This window comes from Dama dama, chromosome 22 (genome assembly GCF_033118175.1).
Source record: "Dama dama isolate Ldn47 chromosome 22, ASM3311817v1, whole genome shotgun sequence".
Lineage (NCBI taxonomy): Eukaryota > Metazoa > Chordata > Mammalia > Artiodactyla > Cervidae > Dama > Dama dama.
In genome coordinates, this window is record NC_083702.1 from 10267741 (window position 1) to 10291783 (window position 24043).

Consider the following 24043-nt stretch of genomic DNA (forward strand, 5'->3'; position numbering starts at 1 on the left):
GCAGGCTCCCGGTCACACAATGGAGCTGGCTGTGGCCCTGTCACTTCTCTCCTCGCCCCTGTCCTGGGTCGTCAGGGGAGCTGGCCCAGATCTCCTCTGGAGAGAGCCCTCAGTGGCCTCAGTGCTGAGCCTGCTTCCCTCTGATTCCACCCGCTCCCAACCCCACCTCCCTCCAACAGCCAGTAGGGTGGGCTTGCGTCCCAAGCCCCTGCTGTCCACCCAGGCCCATTCTAGGAGGCAGCCCGGGGTGATGGGTGCAAACAGAGGCCTGGGCCCTGTCCCCGCGGACAATCCGTGGTGACCTCAGTTGTCAGAACCCATGCCCGCCAGCTCGGTGAGTTCCCAGGACAAACATGCCTCCTTTCGGCTGTGCTCTCTCCACCCTTCCCTTTAATAATAGAGGTGGTTTATCTGTTCTCTGTTTTTGTTTTTATTTTTTTTTCTATCCTGTGTTCCTAAGAGCCTTCCTCGGGAGGCACTCATTAGTAACCTTGCTTGGCAGATGCAGAACGTGAGGGGAAGTCACTTGATCGAGGTCACAGAGTTGGTGTCAGAGCAGCCCAGGGCTTCCGCAGTCCGTGCCCTTTCTGCTCCCCACGGGCTCTCTCCTCGCTGCACCCCTGTGCCTGCCCCTGCAGAGAAAGCCCTTCCCTCCTGGAAACAGAGGCAGCCTCGGCTCTCGGGACCGGGTGGCCATATCGGTGGTTCTGCCTCTCCTCCTCTGAAGGGTCGGCTTCCCCTCAGAAGCTGTAGCCCACTCGTTTCCTCAGCCACCCTGGAACATGCACCCTGGGAGTGTGCCTGCTCTAGCAGCCTTCTCACGCTTCCCTCCTTGCACACCTACACATGCACACACACACCAGTGCAGGGGCCGAGGGGTTCCCGAGGGAAGACCAATAGGTCCCTTCCAGTGAGAGGAGGGAGGGTGCAGGTGCTCCAGCAGGGCCAGGGGAGTCTGTCCAACCCTGAGAGCCTCCCCTTCCCCCAGAGGAGGAGTGAGGAGAGAGTCAGGACACGCGTGGGGCCCTCCCCGCGCAGGTCTGCGAGCCGCACAGCTTAGCCCTGCTTCCTCTGGGTTGATCCCGCCGTTGCCAGCCCTACATCTTCGGAAGGGTCTCTTGCCCATTTTCTCCAGCCTCCCTGGTCAGGGGCCCCACAGGCCTCCAGTGACAGCACAGCTTGCTCTGCCACGTTCCAGGCTTGCTGCAAGGCTGGGCAGCTTGTCCAGGAAAAGACGAGGGACCCCGGAGGCGGGTGTCACAGGCTCCCACATTTACCAGCTGTGGGGGCTGGGCCGGTTGCGGACGCTTTACCAGGCTGTGGACGGTGCCTCCCACCTGCCTGGGATACAGGATGCGCAACGCTGCACCAAGCAGAGCTAGGCCCTGCCCTCAGCGGGAGAAGAAAGGGAGCGAACAAGTGACTTCAAAGTGATTGCTTATAGAAGGGAGAGGAACTCTGCACCCAGGAAGTGGGTGGAGCTGGAGCAGGCTGAGCAGGAGGGTCCCCATGGCGTCGAGCAGAGTTTTCTCAGTTGTGACCTTTAAGCTGAGATAGAACGAAGAGGAGGACTTCCCTGGCAGTCCAGTGTTTAAGACCCTGTGCTTCTAGTGCAGGGGGCATGGGTTCAATCCCTGGTCAGGGAATTAGGATTGCACGTGCTGTGTGGCCAGCTGGAAAGTAAAAATTAAAAATGAAAGAGGAAGAGACCAGAAGGAAGGTTCTAGGTCTGAGCACAGAAGGGAGGCCTTCTTCCCCTGGAGTCGGGGCGGGGCATGGCGGGTCATAGGGAGATGGGTCAGGATGTGTTGGAGAACGTATCACCCAGGAGTCATCAGACCCGGGTCCAGTTCCACCTGAGTGACATTGGGCGACCACCTGCCCTCACAGATGTGCACAGGGAGTGTTTGTGTATTGGGTTGGCCAAACAGTTGGTCTGGGTTTTTGAAGGGCTCTGGGACATTTAAGTGAGTTCACGCTGGTGAAAGCTCCCCACGGCTCCTGACACATGAATGGCCCTTCCTCCCTGCCGCCCAGTTCCTCTGCTGCTCCTGCCTGGAGGCAGGTGCCCGACCTTCCTTGCCACCCATTCGGGGCAGCTACAGGAGACCAGCCCTTCCCCCAGCCTTGTTTTATCCACGCAGAGCTGGGAGACAGACCTAGGTGTCTGCTGAGGTGGTACCTGGCCAGAAGGTCTTACCCACCCCCGCTGCCCTTACCTGCCTGGATCCTCTTCTCTCTTGCACCTCTGGTCTCCTGAAGTCCCGTCTTTACTCCTGTACTGACTGTGCTGCCCACCCCCAGCCCCCACCCCCGGGCCCCAGTAGCACGTGAGCTCTGCAGGGCTTGGTCTCCAGGGCTCAAGCCGCTGCCAGGCAGGCACCTCAGCAGATGCTGGGCAGATGCTCAGGGACATGGCCCGCAAAGTGCCGGCTGTAACGGGACACTCTTCTCTCCCGCTGCTGTTCCCACCGCAGCCACGACCACCTGCTCTGCCTGGACGGAGGGGGCGTGAAAGGCCTCGTCATCATCCAGCTGCTCATCGCCATTGAGAAGGCCTCGGGCATCGCCACCAAGGACCTCTTCGACTGGGTGGCGGGGACCAGCACCGGGGGCATCCTAGCCCTGGCCATCCTGCACGGTGAGGGCCGCCCCTGGGCCGCGGGGCAGGGCGGGGTGGGGCCGAGACAAGCCCTCCGGTTTGGTTGAGTTTGTTTTCAGAGCTTTGCAGAGAAGGTCATGGGGGTGGGGGACCCAAAAGCCCTCTGTAGGGATTGGGGGTGTGGAGGTTGTTGGGATCTGAGCCTGGAAGGAGAAGGGCTGAGGGTGGGCCACAGTGATGCCCTCCCAGTGCAGAGGACAGAGCTGGTTCCCCTCCCTTTCATTGTTAGTAGCCACCTTGAGTCACAGACAAGGGGTGGGCCTTGTCTCAACTCACACGATGTCTCCTTCGTGGAGCTGCTGTCTGGCTGCGTGATGCTGCCTATAGGGGGCCCTCTCAGAGCCAGCTACCAGCCCATGGGAATTACCTCAGCCTCCCTGCCCGGGTCGGGTTCTAGGCCCTCCAACTGGTCCTCCAGACCTGAAGGCACCAGGAGAGGACCCTCCCCCTCCTTGGCATCGGCCAGGCCTGTGCTCGGTGCCAGGGGGGCAGGACAGAGCACACCCCACCTCAGGGAGCCCTCGGTCCTGAGGGGGACGCATGGGCATTAGGTGTTCACTGTGTGAGGAGGCTGTGGCCCGGCCATCCAGGGTGTGGGGGGACAGGGGACACGGCCAGCCCAGGAGGTGGCCTAGAGCAGCGTCCACGGGACTCCGGGAAGAGGAGGATTGTCAGGCAGCGGCTGCTGGGACCTCTCTTCCTGCCCTTTGGGGCCCCGTGTCCCTTCTCTGGTTTTCCCTGAGATAAGGGCCAGTTCTGCCCGGGGGTCATGAGGTGTGGGGTGGAGCAGAGTGGGCACAGGTCCTTGCTTCTTCTCCGCAGCCCCCCACTTGCACACCCCTGGCCTGACTGAGGGGTGCTTAGCGGTTTACTTGTCCCATGAGGTGCAGCCTGCCCCTGGGACCGGGCCAGTCCTTCTATTCTGTGACAAAGCAGGTGGATCTAGATTTATAAGCCTTTACACTTTCAGGGCCTGTCATTAAAGAAAAAAAACACAAACTACGAATATAAAATTAAGTTCTGGGCCGTGGGGCCGCTGAAGGGGATTTCTGCCTGGGTGGGAAGCTGCAGAGGAGGGTCCCAGGGGCCCGGGCTCGGTCGGTGCCCACTCGCACCCGCTGTTCCTGCGCCCAGGCCCCCTGTCAGGGCAGCCCTCGCGTCTTCTCCCCACCTCCGCCCTCCTCGTTCCTAGGCAAGTCCATGGCCTACATGCGTGGTGTGTACTTTCGCATGAAGGATGAGGTTTTCCGGGGCTCTCGGCCGTACGAGTCGGGGCCCCTGGAGGAGTTCCTGAAGCGGGAGTTTGGAGAGCACACCAAGATGACGGACGTCAAGAAGCCCAAGTAAGCCTCCTGGGTGGGACCTGGGGGGCTTTGGTGCCGGCCATGCACCCCTTTTGGCCCTTCCTGGGGCAGAAGGCTCCCTGCCCTGGTCTGATTAAGGCTGAGCGGGGAGGGGTGGGGGCGGTGCTGGGGAACACAGGTGCAGAACACCCTCCGCCCATGTCTGATGTTTTTCCATCCACACAGCACATCCCTGGGTCAGAGCGGGTTGATTCTTGTCCATCACACACATACTTGCTGAGCACGGCTCTGCATGTGTGTGTGTGTGAGTGTGAGTGTGAGATGTGGTGATGCAACCATCAGGTGGGAAGGTTTACGATCTGATTGGGAGAGAAGTGACCTAAAAAATTGGCAACCACGCAAAGCACCATGTGCTTAAGAGCTTCCAGAAGAACCTGCAGCACCACCACCTCTTTGTAGTATTTATTTTCCATCCTGGAATTACTTGATTTTCTGCCTCATGCCTTGTTTGCCTGCCAGACTGTGAGCTCCCTGAACTAGGAATGTGACTGTCTTATTTTTCTGTAGCCCCAGCATCTAGTGCAATGGCTGCCTCAGAGCAGGCCCTGAGAAGTGTTCAACAGCTGAGTCTCTGTAGGGCCAAGAGGGGGAGAAAAGACTGTGGACAAAGTGGTCAGGGAGGGCTTCCTGGAGGAAGTGAGGTGTGAGCAAGCTCTGGAGGATTAGGAGGATTTCTTTTCATAATAATGCTTTTTTTTTTTCATTTAAGAATAATACATAGTCTCTTAAGAAAATTTGGAAGATACAGAAAGTAAAAAGAAGAGGAAATATATCATCCGTGATTTATTAACTGAAAGATAATGTTTTGAAAAATGTTTTTTATTTTATTCCTAGACATTTTTTTCTTTTTTATGGTGAAACAGAACATTTGGAAAAGTACATTAAACAGTTCCATGAATAAATCTAAAGCAGACACCCATGTCTGACCACCAGCCAAGTCCAAAAGCCCTTGTGCATGTGCCCTGCCCCTATCACAGCTCCCACTCCCCACCCCCCACGAGGGTAACTGCTATCTTGACTAGTGTGAAGTGGATTTCCCAGATTTTCTATCTAGCTTTGGCACCTGAATGCAGCCCCCAGCATGGTTTCGGTCCTGCCTGTCTCTGGGTTTGGATGGAATCATTTTGTGTTTTATCCTTCCTTTCCTCAATGCCACGTTGGTCAGCCTGGTGCCTGCTGTTGGGTGAAGCTCTGTGCTTCATTCATTCTCGTTGCTCATGTGACTACACACACCCCCACGGTTTATTTCTCCAAACACCTTTGATGGGCACTTGGGTTCTTTCCTGTTTGGACCTCTTGAGTCTTCAGTGGACATTTTGGGCCTCGTTTTCTGACCCTGTGGGCCCCATGCCTAGGAGTAGAGCTGCCAAGTCTTGGAGGAGGCATGGCCTCAACCCTTTGATTCTGCTCCGTGGTTTTTCAAAGTGTTGGTTTCTGTTTCCACTCCCCTTAGGCATGTTTGAGAGTTCCTGGTGCTCTACATGGGCTTTCCAGGTGGTGCTACTGGTAAAGAAGCTGCTTGCCGATGCAGGAAGAGACTTGAGACTTGAGACTAAGAGACTTGGGTTTGAAATTCTGGGTTGGGAAGATCCCCTGGAGGAGGACATGGCAACCCACTCCAGTATTCCTGTCTGGAGAATACCATGGACAGAGGAGCCTGATGGGCTATAGTTCATAGGGTCGCAGAGTCAGACATGACTGGGGCGACTTAGCATGCATGCATGGTGCTCTGCATTCTTGCTAACAATGATGATTGTCAAAGCAGTTTAACTTTGTAATGTTTATGTCTTTATAAACTGGGGGAGGGATATAAGATGCTGTCTCTGTTGGTTTGAATTTTCATTTTTCTGATTAACTAGTGAGGTTGAACACCTTTTCATATGTTTAAAGGCCATCTGGATTTCTTCTTTTGTAAAGTTCCTGTTCAAGTGTTTTACTCATTTTTGGCACAGTTGAGTTGAGTGATTTGAGGGTTATGAGGTTTCCTAATTATCTTTTTTATGTTTTGAAACCTAAGCCTTTGATGGATACATGGATTTGAAATTTCCCATTCTAGGCTTGTCTTTTCACTCTCCTTACAATGTTTTGTTGATCAACAGATGTTCTTAATGCAGTAGAATTTATAAATATTTTACTTTTTATAACTTGTGCTTTTCCTATCCATTCAATAACCCTTTCTAACTGGAAGCAGGAAATTTGTCTCCTGTGTCCAGTCACAAAGCTCCCTCATTCTGCCTTTTATCAATCAAAATCTTTTATTAACTTAGGTCTTTTAGCTACCTGGAATTGATTTTTATATCAGGAGAGATCCAATTTCTTGTTTTTTCCACATGAACAAACAGTTTCCCCAGTCTCATTGGTGAAAAGTCTGTCTTTCCCTCCATATTGCAGGCCTTGCGTCCAAGCCAAGAGTCTGGGAACCTTCCTGGGTCTGATTTTGAAATGGAGCCCTAATTCTACAGCAAGTTTATAGCAGGGCTTCCTACCTTGTCCTTCCTCAGGGCTATTCTTGGAGGCCCTTTAGAGAAGTGGTTAAGAGCATGGACCCTGACATCTCCTTTTCTCAAAAATGGGAATAATATACTACCTGCTTCCCAGGGCTTTCATGAGAAGTAAAAACGTTATGTTTATAAGAAAAGCACCTAGCAAGTAGAAGTGCTTTGTAGGATACAGGTTACTTGTTGCTATTTGCACTTCCATAGAAACTGTATCAATGGAATCAGACTGTCAAATTCTGCAGAAAAGCAAATCCTATTGGGATTTTTTACTGTGATTACATTGAATCTGATTACTTTTTTTAAATTATTTTTTATTGAAGTATATTTGGAGCTTCCCTGATAGCTCAGATGGTAAAGAATCTGCCTGCAATGTGGGAGATCCAGGTTCAATTCCTGGGTCGGGAAGATCCCCCTGGAGATAGGAATGGCAGCCCACTCCAGTATTCTTGCCTGGAGAATCCCACGGACAGAGAAGCCTGGCGGGCTACAGTTCATGGGGTTGCAAAGAGTCAGGACTGAAAGACTGTACTACTATTGCTACTGAACTTGATTTACAATGTTTCATTAGTTTCTGGTATACAGCAAAGTAATTCAGTTAACACACCCACCCACACATATTCTTTTCCATTATGCTTTATTTCAGGATATTGAATATAGTTCCCTGTGCTATACAGTTGGATCCTGTTGCTTATTTTAGATATAATAATTTGTTGTAAACTTATTTAGGGGAGAATTGACACATTAAAACACCGAGTCTTCCAATTAGAGAATATAGGAAAACATTCCATTTGTTTTTAGTTTCTTAGTACAGTTTTAAAATTTTATCTATAGCAATCTTACACATGTGTTATTCTTAGGTACCCGCATATATTTTGTGCTACTGTAAATTATGCATTTTTAAGCATTTCATTTTCTAATTGTGACTGGTATTTAGAAATACCATTTGTTTATTTTTTTAATTTTAATTGTGACGAGATACATATAACATAAAATTAACTCTTAATCATTTTTTCCCTTTAACCACTTTTCATTTCAGTAGTGATAAGTATATTCACCTTGTCCTGCAGCTTATCTCCTGACCTCTTTCTTCTTGTAAAACTGAAACTCTGTACCCATTAAAGAGCAGCTCCCCATCCTTCCCCTCCCCCAGCCTCAGTCAGCTACCATTCTACTTTCTGTCTGCATGAGTTGACTGCTCTAAGTACGTCATGTAAGTGGGACCATATAGTGTCTGTCTTTTTAAAACTGGCTTATTTCATTTAGCATAATATCCTCAAGGTTCATACATATTACAGCATGTGACAAAATTTCCTTTTCTTTAAAGACTGAATACTATTTTATTGCACTTATAGACCACATTTTGTTTATCCATTCATCTTTTGATGAACATCTGGTTTGTTTCCATCTATTAGCTACTGTGAATAATGCTGCTGTGCGCCTGGGTGTGTGTGTGTGTGTGTGTGTGTGTGTGTGAGAAAGTTGCTCAGTCGTAACCATATCTATCTCTGCTTTCACTTCCTGGTGCCTTTTACAGAGAGGATTCTTATGGGCTCAAATCACTCAAATGTGCTAACTTTTAAAAAGTATATATATAAAATATTTATTTATTTGTTTGGCTGCACTGGATCTTAGTTGTGGCACGCAGGATCTTTTTTTTTTTTTTTTTTTTTAGTTAAGGCATGCAAATTTTTAGTTGTGACGTGTGGGATCTAATTCCCTGACTAGGGATCAAACCTGGGCCCCCTGCATTGGGAGAGCGAACAGACCCTTAGCCACTGGGCCACCAGGGAAGTGTCCCTATGCTCATATTTTGTTAGGATTTTTGTATCCATGTTCATGAGTAAGATTGACCTGTTTATTCCCATTTTTAGGTTGCAAGGTTTTGATTTCGAGGGAGTATCTCTCTCTCTCCTTTTTTTTCCTGTTTTCCAGAAGAGTTCATATAACAGTGAATTATTTCTTCCTTGACTATTTGGTAGAACTTGCCAGTGACGTCATCTAGTACTGGGGTTTGGTTGGTAGGAAAATTTTTAATGATGGAATCGATTTCTTTAATGTTTATAAAACTCTTCAGGGTTTCCAAATGTCTTTTTGAGTTAGTTTTGGTTAAGTTACGTTTTTCTGGGAATATGTTCATTTCATATACATCTTCAAATTTGTTGGCATAGAGTTGTTCAAAAATTCTCTTATTATCTTTAATGTCTGAAGCATGTTGTTACGGCCCTCTTCATTCCTGATGATTTACACCTCCACTTTTCATGTTATCACCTTGCTACTACAAGCTTTTTAATTGGATTAGTATTTCAAAAAAGTAACTTTGGGCTATTTATTGGTTCTCTATTATATATACATTTTCTGTTTCATTAATTTCTGTACATATATTTATTCCTTCTTGTACTTTTTAAAGTTTATATGGCTGTTTTGGTTTTTTTTTAACTTCTTGAAATAAATGTCTTGCTCATTGATTTTTTGGCCTTTTTTTCTCTTGTACTATGTAAGGATGCATATTATATGTGTGTGTGTTTGTAAATCTAAACATTTTCCTCCATAGAATTCCCTGGCGATCCAGTGGTTAGGGCTATAACTTCCATTGCAGGGGGCATGGGTTCAATCCCTGGTTGGGAAACTAAGATCCCATAAGCTGTGCTGCACAGCCAAAAAACCAATAAAAAAGAAATAAACATTTTTCTTCTTTAATTATATCCCATAAGTGCATCTAGAATATGATTATTCAGTTCAAAATATTTTCTAATTTTTACTGTTATTCTTTAACCATTGTGATTATTATTAATAAATGGCATTTCTCAGTTTCTAAACTTAGAAATTTACAAGTTATCTTTTTATTATTAATTGCTTTGTAGTCAGAGGACATGCTCGGTTTGATTTTGGTCCTTTAAGATTACTGAGACTTGATTTGTGGCCTTCTACAGTCAGCTTTTATAGATGTCCCATGAATAATTTAAAAGAATATGGATTCTTCATTTGTTGAATGCCAGTATCTATACATGTTGATTAAGTCATGGTGGCTAGGAACATTTATTTAAAAGTTTCAAATCTTCTGTATCTGTCCTAATGTTTCTATCCACTTCTTCTGTCAGTTACTGAGAAAGATAAAATCTTCCAGTCTGGGAATTTGTCTTTTGACTTCTCTGTCAATTTTTACATTAATATTTTGATACTGTGTGATTAAGTACATATAAATTTAAACTTTTAGGAATCTTTCTGGTGATTGGAAGCAGCTTTCTTTATCTCTGAGAATGTTTTTTGCCTTAAAGTTTATTTTGCCGATATTAATATAGTTATTCTAGCTTTCATGGTTTTATTTGCATGGTATGTCTGTGCTCATGCTTTAATTCAACCTTGTTGATCCATATGTTTTAGATGTCTTTCTTGAAAATAGCCTATATAGTTGGATTTGTTCTTTATCTTATCTGTGCGTTGTCTATTTATAGATTTTATTGCATAGTAATATATTTAAGTTGTCTAATTAGTGGTCTGATTTAGCTGTTTGGTTTGACTATCAGAACCTTCATATAGTTAATCTAACAGTTTATATGGTTGATCCATTTATATTGACATAATTATTAATATTTGGGGGATGACATATGCCATCCTATTTTGTTCTGTGTTTCTTGCCTTCTTTTGGATTTACTGAATAGTTGTAATCTGTACACTGCACCCCAACCCCAATAGTTTGAAATTTATGCACTCATTTCTGTTTTTTTTTTTTTAGTGTGTAGTATAAAAGTCTAAATTTAATTGATACCATTACCCACACCCTCAGATAATCAAGGATTTTTGAATGTTTTAATTCTATTTTCTTTCCCCTATCTTTTTTATAATGACTTTTCTGTATTTTAAATCTATCTTTTTTTTTTAATTTCACAAGATGTTTTTTGAAGTTGATGTTTATATTTATCTAGTGATGCACTGGTAAACTCGATCTCTTAGCAGGGGAAAAACCCTGGTTTGTATTGTTTGCCAATTTCCATGGTGAAAATACTCCCACTATGGCTGATTTCAAGCTACCTACATTTTAACAACCAGCCCGTGAGATGTAGCAATAGGTTCTCACAAACCGGTATGAGCTGGCCTCAGCACACCATTGGATATGTATGTGTGTATGTATTTGAGTATGCATATTTGTGTGTATATATGTGCATCACATCTTTGCTTTACAGTCTTTCCTGCAACCACCTTCCTTCTGCATAAAGTACATTCTTTTGTTTTTCCCATAGGGATGGTCTGCTGGTAGTGAATTCTCCACTAGCAGAGTTGTTTGAAAATAGGTTTTTTTCATCCTCATCATTTAAAATGAATTTTATTTTACCCTCATCAATTGAACATTCTTTCCTTTCTCTCTTATTCTTGTTGAGTATAGAATTCTAGGCTGGTGATTTTCTTGAAGAGCATGAAAGATAGCTTTCTATATCTTTTAGCATCCATTGTTGCACTTGTAAAGTCAATTTCAGTTTAACTCTCACTCCTTTGAAAGTAAGTAGTCTTTTTCCTTTGGGTGCTTTTATTTATGTGTTTATTTGTTTTTGGTGCTCTACAGTTGTACTATGCTGTATCTAGATATGAATTTCTTCTAATTTATCCTGCATTGGATTTCTTGGCCTTCTTTAATCTTTGGATTGCTGTCTTTCTTCAGTTCTGGAAGCCTGAGTCATTATCTGTTCAACCTTGCCTCTGCCTAAATTTCTCTTGCCTCTCCTTCTGGAACTCCAATGAAAAATGTTAGAGCTTTTCTGTCTTTCATGTCTTTTAACTTCTCCTATATATTCTTTCATTTTATCTGTGTTGGATTCTGGTTAATTTCTTCTTACCTATTTTCCAATTCACTAATTCTCTCTTTAACATTATCTGATTTTCCATTTAAATCATTCAAGTATTTATTTATTTATTTAAATTTCTAGAAGTACTCTTTGGTTTATCTTCAAATCTTCTAGGTCATTACTTGTAGTTTTCTATTCTCTGAAAATATTACCAAGCTTGTCTTTGATGTCTTTCAACATTATAAGCATAGCTGATTTATAATCTTGTCTCAGGATTCAAATAACTGCTGTCTACATAAGTATGTTTTTCTGTCTGTGTTGGTTTATGTTTATTCTCATCCATGGTATTTTATTGCATGATGTTACACCTCTTCATCATTTTTGAAACTGTGTGGTATTCCTTAATGTTGAGATACAATATGTGCAGATTCTATGGAGCTTAGAATGAGGGTATGTTCTCTCATGTTATATCTTCCAGGTACCCATGTACAGTACCATCTAGGGCCACTGTAACTAAATCCTTGGCATGAAGGTTTTGGAACTCCCCCCTCCCCCAGGTGGTGTGAATTTAGTCTACAGATCTGCAGAAGGATTAATTTGTGGTTATACATTTTCAGGGATATTTTTTCTCCTTCCCTTGTTCAATGCCAGGCAACTTTACTCACAGCTTCAAGGAGTGGGAAGGAGGCAGGTTTATTTTTGGTTTACCCTTATCCAAAGGTAAAGTGGGTAGTCCTTTGGGGTTACAGTCTAATGTGGGGAGGGTCTTCCATTACATCCCTAACCTTGGTGAACTCTGGATTTTGACTTCTGTCCATCTGGCCCAGTGAGACTATCAGCAGTTCAATTGAAGTTCAGATTGACAGTCTGATGTCTGTCTTCAGGTCAAAGCTGGGTTTGTGCTCCTTTTACCTCTCTGGGTTCTTGCTTATCCTTAGTTTACCCTGGTCTTTCCTTTCTATTTTGTCAGATCGTCTATGCTTTTAAGATTTGTTTATTTTTTTATTTTTCCAACATTAGTTTTTTGTTCAGTGGGAGAAATGTTCGAATAACCTTTCCACAAGATTCTTCAAAGTGGAAAACTAATCTTATTTTCCTATGCAGAGAGTTTTTTTGTTCCCTTTTCTTTATATTTTTCAGTGTAACAAATACATTTCAGTATTAGACTAAACTCCTTGGTAGCCATTTGAAACGGCTGCAAAGCATTCCATTGTTGAGACACTCCCTCCTATTGTTTCCATGTAGACCGTTCATTTTTCACTGTAATAAATTTCACTGCATGAATAGCCTTAAACAAAAAGCTTTCATTGTAACTAAGATTATTCTTTTAGGCTAAATTTTCCAGAATGGAATTCCCAGATCAAAGAGCCAGGACATTTGTAAGGGTCTGAATACATCCTAGTTTCCAGGGGGATTCTGTCAGTCTACACTCCCCTCAGTATTTAAGAATGTCTGTCTCTTGAGACAGTTAGGAGTCTTCTTTAATAGATTGTAGACTCACATGGCAGAACATTGATAAAGTATCAGAGATGACACTCTGAAAATTCTCCCCTGACCCCAGTCTGGGAGTTTCAGCCCCCAAGCAGTCCCGTGCCCCGGAGGCAGCTCACTGTTACACGGGTCCTTCCAGAGTTACTGTCTGACCCTCTAGAGGTGGGAAGGGAGCAAATGGGTACATGGAGTCTTTTGAGGTTTGTTTTTAAACAAATAGTGGCATATTACACATGGGCTTCTCAGGTGGTGCTAGTGGTAGAGAACCCGCCTGCCAGTGCAGGAGATGTGGGTTCAATCCCTGGGTTGGGAAGGTCCCCTGGAGAAGGGCATGGCAACCCACTCCAGTATTCTTGCCTGGAGAATCCCAGGGACAGGGGAGCCTGGCGGGCTGTAGTCCATGGGGATACAAAGAGTCGGACACAACTGAAGTCACTTAGCACACACACACACATATACACACACTGTCCTGAACCTTGCTTTTTCCACTTAAACAGAAATACTTGGTGCTGACCACCCATTAGTACATGAAGCAGTACCTCACCTGTTCTCCATCAGCACAGCCCCACTGAACCTCGGTGTATTGAACCCTTCTGCTCATGGACATTTAGTTGTTTCCAGTCATTTGCTTTAAGGTCATTAATAGCCTAGTGAGTGCCCATCTCGCACATGTGTGGGAGCATCTTAGGATGGGCTCCCAGAAGTTGGAATGCTGGGTTTAAGGATTAGTGCATGGGCAGTTTGGATAAAGATCGCCAAGGGCGGATTGTCAAGGATGGGTGGGTCGGTGGCTTCAGCATCCTGCTCCTTGTTTCTCCAGGGTGATGCTCACAGGGACGCTGTCTGACCGGCAGCCGGCTGAACTCCATCTCTTCCGGAACTACGAGGCTCCAGAATGTGTTCGGGAGCCTCGATTCAGCCAGAACATTAACCTCAAGCCTCCAACCCACCCCTCAGGTGAAAACCATATTTGATGGCATCTGTGGGAAGTGATTGGCCTCAGAGGCTGTGGGGTGGTGGGTGGGAGTCGCAGCCTGGCTGCCAGGCACCCCCAGCCCACCACCATCCCACCCATTGCCCTGGTTTGCCCTCCTGAGTGTATCAGGCTTCAGGCAGGCTGCACCCCACCTTCCACCAAGCATGGCTCATCCATCCTGTTTCTAAAGAGTCCCCAGCCTCTCCATCTTCACACAGCATCATGTGTACATACACACACACACACACACACACACACCCTGAGATCTGAAATGCAACATCTCTTGTGCCACTGAACCCCCTCCTCCCCCACCCCCAGAGCAGCTGGTGTGGCGGGCAGCCCGGAGCAGTGGGGCAGCCCCCACCTACTTCCGGCCCAATGGGCGCTTCCTGGACGGTGGGCTGCTGGCCAACAACCCCACGCTGGACGCCATGACTGAGATCCATGAGTACAACCAGGACTTGATCCGCAAGGTGAGAGCCACCGCAGGTTGGGGGAGCTAGATGTGACCGCCCTTGGCAGTTTGTTTCTGCAAATCTTACTAAGGACTGACTCCTGGGAGAGCAAGTATCTTTTATTCATGCGATCATTCATCCGTGCCCTTGATGGCAATTTTATCTCACTCTTGAACCTGCTTGGTGTCTGCCCAAATCAGTGTGCTAAGAGGGATTCTGAGGTGCAGTCCAGACCAGGTGGTGAAGGGTGTTAATGATCAGTTAACAGCATCTGCTGTTTGTGGGGGAGACAGCATGCAGACTGGTCTGTGCCAGTCACAGGCCTAGCCACACTGCCCGCCCTGGAGACACACACTTGCCCTTGGGGCACTCATATTTAGGGAAGACTGTCCCTAAACAAGCACACGTCCATCCGTGTTTCAGATGCTTGTGACAGAGAATGGTGCAGGGCCCAGGAGCATCCCCCGCCCCCAGAGGCCTGGGGGCTCAGAAAGGGCTCACGAGGAAGAAAGCCCATCCCAAGGCCTTTGGGGAGGGGACAGTGCAGAGTCAGTGATCTGGAGGAAAAGAAGCGGCCCTGAGCCCAAGGAGCCTAGTGCAGAGGCGGGCAAGGCCCATGCATGTTGGGAGAGGCAGTGTGGGGCCTGGCTCTGCCCATGCTTCACTTCAGCCTCTGCCTGGGGCTGCTGATAGAACCTGCCTGGGGCCTGTTGTGAGGTTTCCACGGGCTTTTATCTGCAAAGGGTTTAGGACAGTGCCTGTCCATGAGTATCCTATATCCCTACTGGCCGTGGTTGTCACTGCCGCCAGCACCAAGCCCCCGAGGCAGCCCCAAGCTGCAGACAGACGAGTGCCCTCTAGAGGCCAGATGAAGAAGGGCAGGGAGAGAGAGGGAATCACTGAGAGGCTGTGAGATGGGGAAGGCTCCTCAGATGTCACCTGTCTTAGTGAATGAGGAGCCTGGGTAGGTGGGTCACCAAGGTTGCCCAGAAGATTGGCAGCAGAACTTGTTCCGAAGCAAAGGAGAAGCTGTGCTTCTGCCATCAGAGTTCTGTCCCCCATCCGCTACCCCTGGGTGTCCCCATCCGTGGAAAGGTCCACCAAAGGGAAGGCCTGCTCTGACCTGTCCTGCTCCCACAGGGTCAGGACAACAAGGTGAAGAAGCTGTCCCTTGTCGTCTCCTTGGGGACAGGGAGGTCCCCGCAGGTGCCTGTGACCTGTGTGGACGTCTTCCGACCCAGCAACCCCTGGGAACTGGCCAAGACTGTGTTTGGGGCCAAGGAGCTGGGCAGGATGGTGGTGGACTGTGTGAGTATGGCCTCTCCCCAGCCCACTCCCCTTGGGGTCTCAGCCCCAGAGTGAGGCTTCCTGTGGGAACCCTGGGTGTCAGGGAGATGGGAGGGCTCTGTGGACCCTCCTTAGCCAGCTCAGAGGAGGGGGGATCCCCAGTACAGAGTCTCAGTGCTGGCAGGACCCTCGGTGACCACCTACAGCAGGGTGTTCAGTTATTGTTTAGCTGAGGATTCTTTCCTTCACACATGGCCCATGTGGAAGCCCAAAATGTCAGATGGACAAAGGCTGAGGGGGCTGGGAGATGGAGGCCTGTCCACTCAGCCCCTCCATGCTCACCAGCCCTAGACCATGCCGAGCCACCTGTTCCAGCCACGGCCCGTGCCCCTCTGATTGCAGAGCTGGGACAGGCCACGCAGCACAGAGCAGGGGGATTTGTCCAAAGTCACCCTGCTGATGGGGAGCTAAGCCACCCTGGGACCTGCGGAGCCTGGACAGGGGCTGTGGGTGCCATGTGGGCTGAACACTCACAGGGGCCTCTTCTCACCAGTGCACGGATCCGGACGGGCGGGCTGTGGACCGGGCCCGGGCCTGGTGCGAGATGGTCGACATCCAGTACTTCAGGTGAGGGCTCGGTCGGCCCCAGCCCCCAGCCCCCAGGCTGGACTGTCCCTTTCCCCGAGGGGCTGCTATGTGTCCTAAGCCCACCCCAGTCCTAGCTCTCGTCCCCTGACCCGGGCCAAGTGTCCTGGGGTCATGACCCCTCCTCCTTGCCCCGGACAGATTGAACCCCCAGCTGGGGACGGACATCATGCTAGACGAGGTCAACGACACGGTGCTGGTCAACGCCCTCTGGGAGACTGAGGTCTACATCTACGAGCATCGGGAGCAGTTCCAGAAGCTCGTCCAGCTGCTGCTCTCGCCGTGAGGCTGCCAGGCCCCCAAATCTCCCTTCCAGCCTGCCCCCCACCATGCCGCTGCTGGGCAAAGCCGGGCCCAGGCTGCTCTGGGTCCACAGGCCCGGCCTGGGGGAGCTGGGCTTCTGGCCTGAGGCTGGTCCTAAGGCCTCTCTCCGCCTTGGTCCTTACCTCCTGGCATCTTGTGTCACTCCAGGCTTAGAAAGCCTCAAGCCTCACTCCGGCCATTCCCTGACCGCCAAGGACGACCCTCAGGCCCCTTGCCCTGGCAGCTCAAACACTAAGGGCTGGTGCCCAGCCCTGGCCTCCGCAAGGGCCCCAGGCTCCTCCTGGTCCCTGGGGCTGCAGTGACCTCTTCCACCCTTGGCCCTCTCACCTGGGGTGGGGCTCGAGAAGCGGGCCGTCACCGCCCCTTTAGGAGGGAGCCCCGGAGTGGGGTGTCCCATTCGACTTTGCCCCTCTGCACACCCCAGCCATCCTCCCGCTCAAAGACACCCCACCCACGAGCTCTCTGCGGCTCTCAAAGGTCACTCCTGTGACTTCAGTTATTCCTCCCGCCAGGAAGTGGTTTATGTGTAGAGTGGGCTCCGGGGGACAGCCCCTAACTGTGAAATAAATGGTTTCATTCCCGTTGGCCTGTGTTGTGTGTGTGAGTGGTGTGAGTGCCCCCCACCCACCAGCCCCCCTCAGCCTTGACCGTCATCTGCCTGGGTCCATGAGGAACAAACGGAAGCTCTGTTTCCCAGGCTCCCCAGGGCGGGGACACCTCCTCCCCTTAAGTCTCCCCCAAACCGGCCTGAAGGGTGTTCAGAGGTGGCAGCCAGGCCCACCTGGCCCACAGTGGAGGGCAAGGGAGAGCCCCACTTGCAAGAAGAGGGGATGAGACCCAGAGAGGGCAAGGGGCTCGGGCACCGTCACACAGCGAGTGAGTAGCTGTGCCCTCAGGTCGGTGTGACTCCGGGGTTTGTGCTGCCCCGTCTCCAGCATATGGAGGAAGCGGGGTGCGTACGGCAGCAGAGGTGGGAGCCTCAGCCCTTGGGGTGCAAGTCTGAGGGGCTCGGGGAAGAGAAGGGGCTGAGAACAGTGACGAGATGTGGGTGTGTTCCACCCGCAGGGAGGGGCTGTCAGGGAGGGTCCGGGGTGGTCACTGCACAGCTTGAGCCCAATAGGGTGAGCACTGCCCAGTGTAGGCAGATGGGAGGGCGGGGGGCCCCCCATGACCAGGGGTCCCTGCAGGCCTGCGCAAGGCTCTTCCTGGAGGCCGTGACCTGGGAGAGTGACCATCCACGCGTGCCCACTGGTCCGCGGCTCAGGGGTAAATAATTGAAGGGCGGGTCACATGAACCCACCCGCGTCACAGGATGCCTTCCCCGCCGGGTCTGGTTACACCCCAGATCGCATTCTGACATCCCTGGCTGGTGAATAATTAAGCTGTCACCTCCTCCTCGGCCGGCCCTCCCTCGCTGGGTCCCGCTCTGCTGCTTCCTTCGCTGCCCGCCGAGCAGTGGCCATCGGAGGGTGCTGACCCCCAGTGCTCCCAGCCCTGCCAACACCTGATCAGTGCCCGGGCACGCCCGCTCCATGGCCCCCGAGATGGACCAGTTCTACAGATCCACCATGGCCATCTACAAGGTGAGCGTGTGGGCCGGGCCCCCTCCCAGGGCTCAAAGTTCAGCCTGCTCTGGAAGACAGAGGGTGAGCCGGGCGGCAGCTTGTTCTGGGAAAGAAGGCCCAGAACGAGGCTGGGCTGAGCTGTGGGCCTGGGGGTGGGGTCCCTTGGGGGCAGTTGGCCCTCCAGCCCCAACCTGAGCCTCCCAGAGCAGAGGTTCATCCCATGAGTGACAGGCCTGCTGAGATAGCACTCAACTGGAGCCCCCAATTCCCAAACACTGGATGCAGCAGGACAGGACCCAGGGTGGCCTTAGCTGGGAGCAGGGGACCCAAAGAGCCACCTGGACCCCCAGGGTGGAGGAGTCTCTCTGTCTCTTTCTGTCTGGGTCTCCCTATCTGTGCCTCTCTGTCTCTCTGGTTTCCGAGCCCCACACTCAACTTCCTACCCCACTCCAGAGGGGTTGCTGCGGTCTCCATAGACATTTATTGAGCACATCTGGTGTATAGGACCCTTACAACCTGTAAACCTCACAAAACACCACCTGTGGAGTAGAAAATAATCACTCCATTTGACAGATAAGAAAAATGAGGCCAGAGAGGTGAAACACCTTGCTCAAAGACATCAAGGGAGGAAGAGGGCCTGCTGGGATTTGAATCAAGACCCAAGTCTTAAGTTCATCACCCAGGGCGCTCTCCACTGGCCATGTGGTGGCCCACGTGACCCAGCCGTAGCCTGGCTCCTGAGGGGCTCTTCTCTGAGCAGGGCAAGCTCTGCCCCTGCCCCAGAGGCGGCTGTCAGCAGCCCACAGGTCCTGAACTCAGGGCAGGTTGAGTCGTGCCCAGCTGGGCGCTGTGACCGACCGTAGGCTTCAGCCCAGTGGGAGGAGAACCTTCTAGGCGCAAGTGCCCACTGGCCAGGTGGTGAGCAGGAGATGGCCAAGGGGACGCTGGCCTGGATCCTGGCCTCTGAGGCCCTTGCAGCCAAAAGCCAGGATTCTGGGTGACTTCAGGGTTCTAAGCGTGCTCCCCCAAGTCAGGCTTCTCACTGGGGCTGGGGGGGACACCCTGATCCTGAGTCCCATCCTTCATTCGGTCTTCTGCTCCCCTCCTCCACCCTCCCACCCGCTGCCCTCGGACTCCAGAGCATCCTGGAGCAGTTCAACCCTGCCCTGGAGAACCTGGTGTACCTGGGGAACAACTACCTCCGGGCCTTCCACGGTGAGTGCCCGGCCCCACCCACGCGATCGCACGTTCCACTGTAATCTTTGCACCCCATGAAGCCTCGTCCCTACACACTCCCATGCATCACAGTCACCCTCATGCCCTGCGGCCAGAGACCCCTCACACACCTTCATGTGCCCCTTAGATGCTCCCAGAGATGCAGTGCCCAGCCCCGCGGGCTCACAGGACCTCAACCACACACACTTCTACATGTCACCCCACAGTGCCAGCTGTTGAGCCCACCACCATACTCAGACCACCTCAGCACCCCTAGTCTGACACCCTGGCCAGCCCCCCCATCCACCCACCTACAGCCAAATCTCACCCCCTGACTCAGTGCCTGTGCAAACAGCTCCCGTCCCCACCATTTCCCAACATCCCCGCCCCCACCCCCAGCACTAATCAGCAGAGGGTTGTGAGCTCTGGAGCAGATGGACAAGCCGGGGACACACCCAGGGCTGAGCGTCACCCAACCCCTCCCTGCTTTTTAGGAGTTTAAAGTCCTCCCACCAGTGACCTGAGCCCATGCCACCCCCAATTTGAGCCTCTACACCTGCGCCTCCCGACACCCCTGCCCACACCTGCCTTCTGACACACATAGATGCCTGCACCCCCACCCACAGGGTCCTGCCCCCAGGGAGGGCCCCCACCCCTGCTTCTCCTCTGGCCAACGCTACCTCTCCACACACACACACACACACACACGGCCCAGGCACCCCCCTCCCTCTCCCACCCCCCCCAGAGCCCCCCACACTCTCCTGACCGAAGGAGAGCCCTCCAGAATGGGGGGTGGGGAGCACACAGGGGAGGAGCTGCGGCTGGACGCCTCCCCTTCTCAACGCAGCTCTGTCTGAGGCGGCCGAGGTGTACTTCAACGCCATCCAGAAGATTGGGGAGCAGGCCCTGCAGAGTTCCACCTCGCAGATTCTGGGTGAGGCATGCCCCTTGCCCTATCGCTCTGCTGACCTCAGGGGCCTGGGGGACACGCCTCACCACCCCACCTCCCCTCCACCCCTTCATGTGGTCCAGGCTCTGCCTCCTGGCACCTCCCCTCAGGCCGAGGGCCTGCCTTGTCCCCCATTCGCGGGTCCCAGAGAGGGTTCCTTTTACAGCCTGGCTCTTCCAGGAAGTCCTCCCCAAAGACATGGGCCTGGCAGCCCAAGGGCCCAGTGCCCAGACTCTCCTTCTGGAACCCATGCCCCTCCTCACCCCTCCCCGCAGGAGTTCTCCAAGGTAGGACAGGTGCTGCCAGAGTCCCAGAGTCGTGTGGGAAACCCCTGGACTTTGGTCCCCAACCCAGCTTGGGCAGGCCCTTCTGGTGGGAAGGGGGTGATGGGACAAGCCCCCCCCAACTGAAGCCACGGCCCTCCGTGCCTCCAGGTGAGATCTTGGTGCAGATGTCCGACACCCACCGGCACTTGAACTCTGACCTCGAGGTGGTGGTGAGTCTCAGACCCCGCGGCCCGGTGGGGTCACTCGGGAGAGTGGGCGGCGTTCTGTGGAGGACCAGGGACCAACCTCCACGCCCTTTCTCAGAGAGGACTCTGGTAACATGACAGCCGCAGCTGCCCTTAGGCACCCCTGCCAGGGCCAGGCTCTGCCGGGCACGTTCACCTGCACATCAGCGACCTGGGAGGCAGGTGCATTTCCATCTCCATTTCACAGAGGAGGAAACTGAGTCAGGGATCTAGTCACTCACCCAAGATTCCACAGTGAGTGGAGGAGCCAGGAAGAGAAAGGCCCATCACCCAGGTGCATTAGGCCCAGGGCCCTGCCCCTACCGGGCTCCCTAACCCCTCCCTCCACTCTCCCAGGGAGCAGCCAGTGATCTGACCTTATCACTCCCGGGAGAAAACGTTTCCACACCCCGGTGACCTGCAGAACTAAACTCAGCCACTTGTAAGGGATTCCTGGCCCTGCTGATCCAGCAGCCTCCCTGGTACCCCAGTCACAGCCCGGACCCTCCAAAGAGCTGCCCTCTTGCAGACACAGCCTGGTCTTCCCACCGAAGGCGGCTGTCACACTGAGGACCCACACAGCTGAGGACCCACTCACCCCGACACTTGCCAGCCAGCACCGTCGTCCCCTCCTCCAGGAAGTCTTTCCTGATACCTGGGCAAGTTCAGTCTCTCCTCCTCTGGACTCCAACAGATGCTTCTATCTGTTCTTAGGCTTCCCTGACGGCTCAAGTAGTAAAGAATCCCCCTGCAAGGCAGGAGACGCAGGCTTGATCCCTGAGTTGGAAAGATCCCCTGGCGGAGGAAATGGCAACACACCCGAGTATTCTTGCCTGGGAAAGCCCATGGACAGAGGAGCCTGGAGGGCTACAGTCCATGGGGTTGCAAACAGTCAGATATGACAGAGCGAGAACACACACACATCCGTTCTTAGCAAGTGGTGGTGAAGAAAACCAGCTCTGCGCCAGAGCACCTGGGTTCAAAGCCCAGCTTCACTAGTTGCTGGCTTTGAGACCTTGGGCAAGCTATTTAACCTCAGTGCCTCAGTTCATCTGTCTGTGAAATGGAGATAATCAAAACTGCCTTATAGCATTCTTAAGAGGATAAGTATTAATTATTGACGCTGGCACCTGTAGCCTTCTATGTACCTTAGCTATGATTAGAAGCAGAATTGATGCCCTGTCTTTACCCCTGCCAAGACTGGGAGCTGTGCCAGGGCTGGGATGTGGTCTTCTCTGTAGCTCCAAGGCCTGGGACGGGGACCTGGCATTGAGCAGGGCTTCACTGCCTGGGAAGGAGAGAACAAGCTTTGAAAAGGGAGCAGGGTTGGACCAGAGGGAGAGGAGGAGAGAGGGCCTTCCAGGGGGTGCTGTGGGCTGAGCATGCGCAGAGCATGGCATCCGGCAGAAGAGAGCTGGGGATGGAGCTGGTGGAGAGGAGAGGTGGGCGCGAAGTGGGTATGAAGAGGTGGGTATGAAGGACCTTGGGAAGCTCAGAAAGAAATTTCAACTAACCGTGACTGCATGGCTCCCAAATGTGTGTGTGGGAAAACACTGGACGTCCGGGTGCAATTTGGGGACACCATAAAATACTCACCAGTTTGATAGCCGTGGCAAAATGGGGAAGAGTTTCACTAGCAGAAAACAAGCATCCACCTCCACTCGATAAAACCATATCCCTGGCCCATTTCCCAGACACTTTGAGGCTTAGTGCTAAGCCTGTGTCATCTCCCGGGGCTTGGGCGGGGACTTACAGAGCACAGGCCACCCTGGCAGCCTGTGACTTCCTCTCCTTGTGTCTGATGGCTGTCATGTCACTCGTGGCACACCTGGGCTGGATGGAGATGAGGGTCACCCAGGCCCACTCTGTAAGGAGAGCTGCCCTCTTTGGGTACCAGTGTCTTGGCTGCAATAACAGGGCAGGGCCCTTGGCCAGAGCCACACTGGGCCCAACACACCAGAGGCCATCTCCCCCTCGGGCTCATTCATTTGACAACTATTCACCACCCTATGCCAGGCACTGCAATGGGCACTGCGGGGGATACAGCGGACAAAACCCCCTGCTCTCCCCAGGGGGAGCCAGACAAAACCCAGGACAAATAAGTGAGCATATGTGCGATGGGTTAGATGCAAAATGCACTATGGAGGACAAGAGAACAGGGAAGGGAGTAGAAAGTATTGGAGGGATGTGATTTTTAACAGATATTTGAGATGGCAACTCTAGAGAGGTGACTTTGAGAAGAGGCTTGAAGGAGGTAGGGAGTAAGCAGGGGGACAACTGCGGGAAGTGTTCTAGGCAGAGGAGTGGGCACACAGGAAGGCTTGAAGAAGCCTGCATGGCTGGAGTGGAGGCATCGAGGGCCAGTGTGGAGATGACCCCTGGCTCACAGGGGCCAGGCCCTGTGGACATTGTCAGGTCTGGCCACGCCTGTGAGTGTGTTGAGCAAAGGAATGGCAGGATCTGGGCTGTTTGTGTGTGTGTGTGTTTTTTTAAACCAAACCTTTTTTTTATTGTAAACTAAAATAACTCTTTGCTTCCAGTGCTGGGGACACAGGCTTGATCCCTGGTCGGGGAACTAAGATCCCACATGGCTTGTGGCCAAAAAATAAAATAAAATACCGGCACAGAAAATGTCACGGAACAAATTCGAGCTCAGTGAATCATTATCAGGCAGACTGCCTTTGAAACTCCCACCCAGGTCAGGAACTTTGTCAGCCTCCCTGAGGCCCTTCCACAGGCCCCCATCAAATCACAGGCCCTCTCTTCCTCCAAAAATGACCACTCGTCTGACACTGCCTTGTATTTCTGCATAACTGATCACCCAGTAGTATGTACCCAGACACTAGAATTTGTCTTGCTCTCTCTTTTTTAAAATATGTTCTTGAGTCTCTTTTAATCTCATGGTTCCTCCACCATCCCCTTCTTGTCCTTACAATTTATCCATCGAAGGACTTGGGGCCTTTTGACTTGGTTTTCTGAACAATCCTGGCACAGCTCAGCTTGTTCCTTTGTTCCCTGGATCCAGAGGATGGCTCAGACTCAGGTTCCATCCATTTGGCATGACTAGAGAGGATGTGTTTTACTCCTTTGCAATCATTATTTCACTGAAGTTGACGGTGTTCCCTCTTTGACCAGAAGCAGCCTCTTCAGTCTGGCACATGAATTCTTTGGCACAACCCTCATTGGTCTGATAGCTTCCTTGCTATCTAGCCTGACAAGATTGTTCTCATCTGGTACTTCTGCTAATCTGCAAACGGAATCAGTCATCTCTCCATGAAGTCATCTCTCCATCTCTCCTTTTAAAAAATTTTTTGCTTTTAGTG

General features: G+C 51.1%; 2 protein-coding genes across 4 annotated transcripts in view; both read left to right on the plus strand.

The window, feature by feature from the left end:
• PLA2G6 (phospholipase A2 group VI) overlaps positions 1-17065 on the plus strand; it is a 55977-nt gene extending 38912 nt beyond the window's left edge. For all 3 annotated transcript variants that reach the window (XM_061124571.1, XM_061124569.1, XM_061124570.1), the window contains 7 exons: positions 2478-2641; positions 3855-4005; positions 13614-13750; positions 14088-14242; positions 15365-15532; positions 16065-16138; positions 16298-17065. In XM_061124571.1, the coding sequence (XP_060980554.1) occupies positions 2478-2641; positions 3855-4005; positions 13614-13750; positions 14088-14242; positions 15365-15532; positions 16065-16138; positions 16298-16442 (994 nt within the window). In that variant the 3' untranslated portion in view covers positions 16443-17065. The remainder of the gene's footprint in view (positions 1-2477; positions 2642-3854; positions 4006-13613; positions 13751-14087; positions 14243-15364; positions 15533-16064; positions 16139-16297) is intronic.
• Positions 17066-17839: 774 nt separating this feature from the next.
• The window catches only part of BAIAP2L2 (BAR/IMD domain containing adaptor protein 2 like 2), a 29781-nt gene continuing 23577 nt past the window's right edge, over positions 17840-24043 (plus strand). Inside the window, exons 1-4 of the mRNA XM_061124573.1 lie at positions 17840-18063; positions 19185-19260; positions 20108-20194; positions 20644-20705. Coding sequence (XP_060980556.1) covers positions 18013-18063; positions 19185-19260; positions 20108-20194; positions 20644-20705 — 276 coding nt within the window. The 5' untranslated portion in view covers positions 17840-18012. The remainder of the gene's footprint in view (positions 18064-19184; positions 19261-20107; positions 20195-20643; positions 20706-24043) is intronic.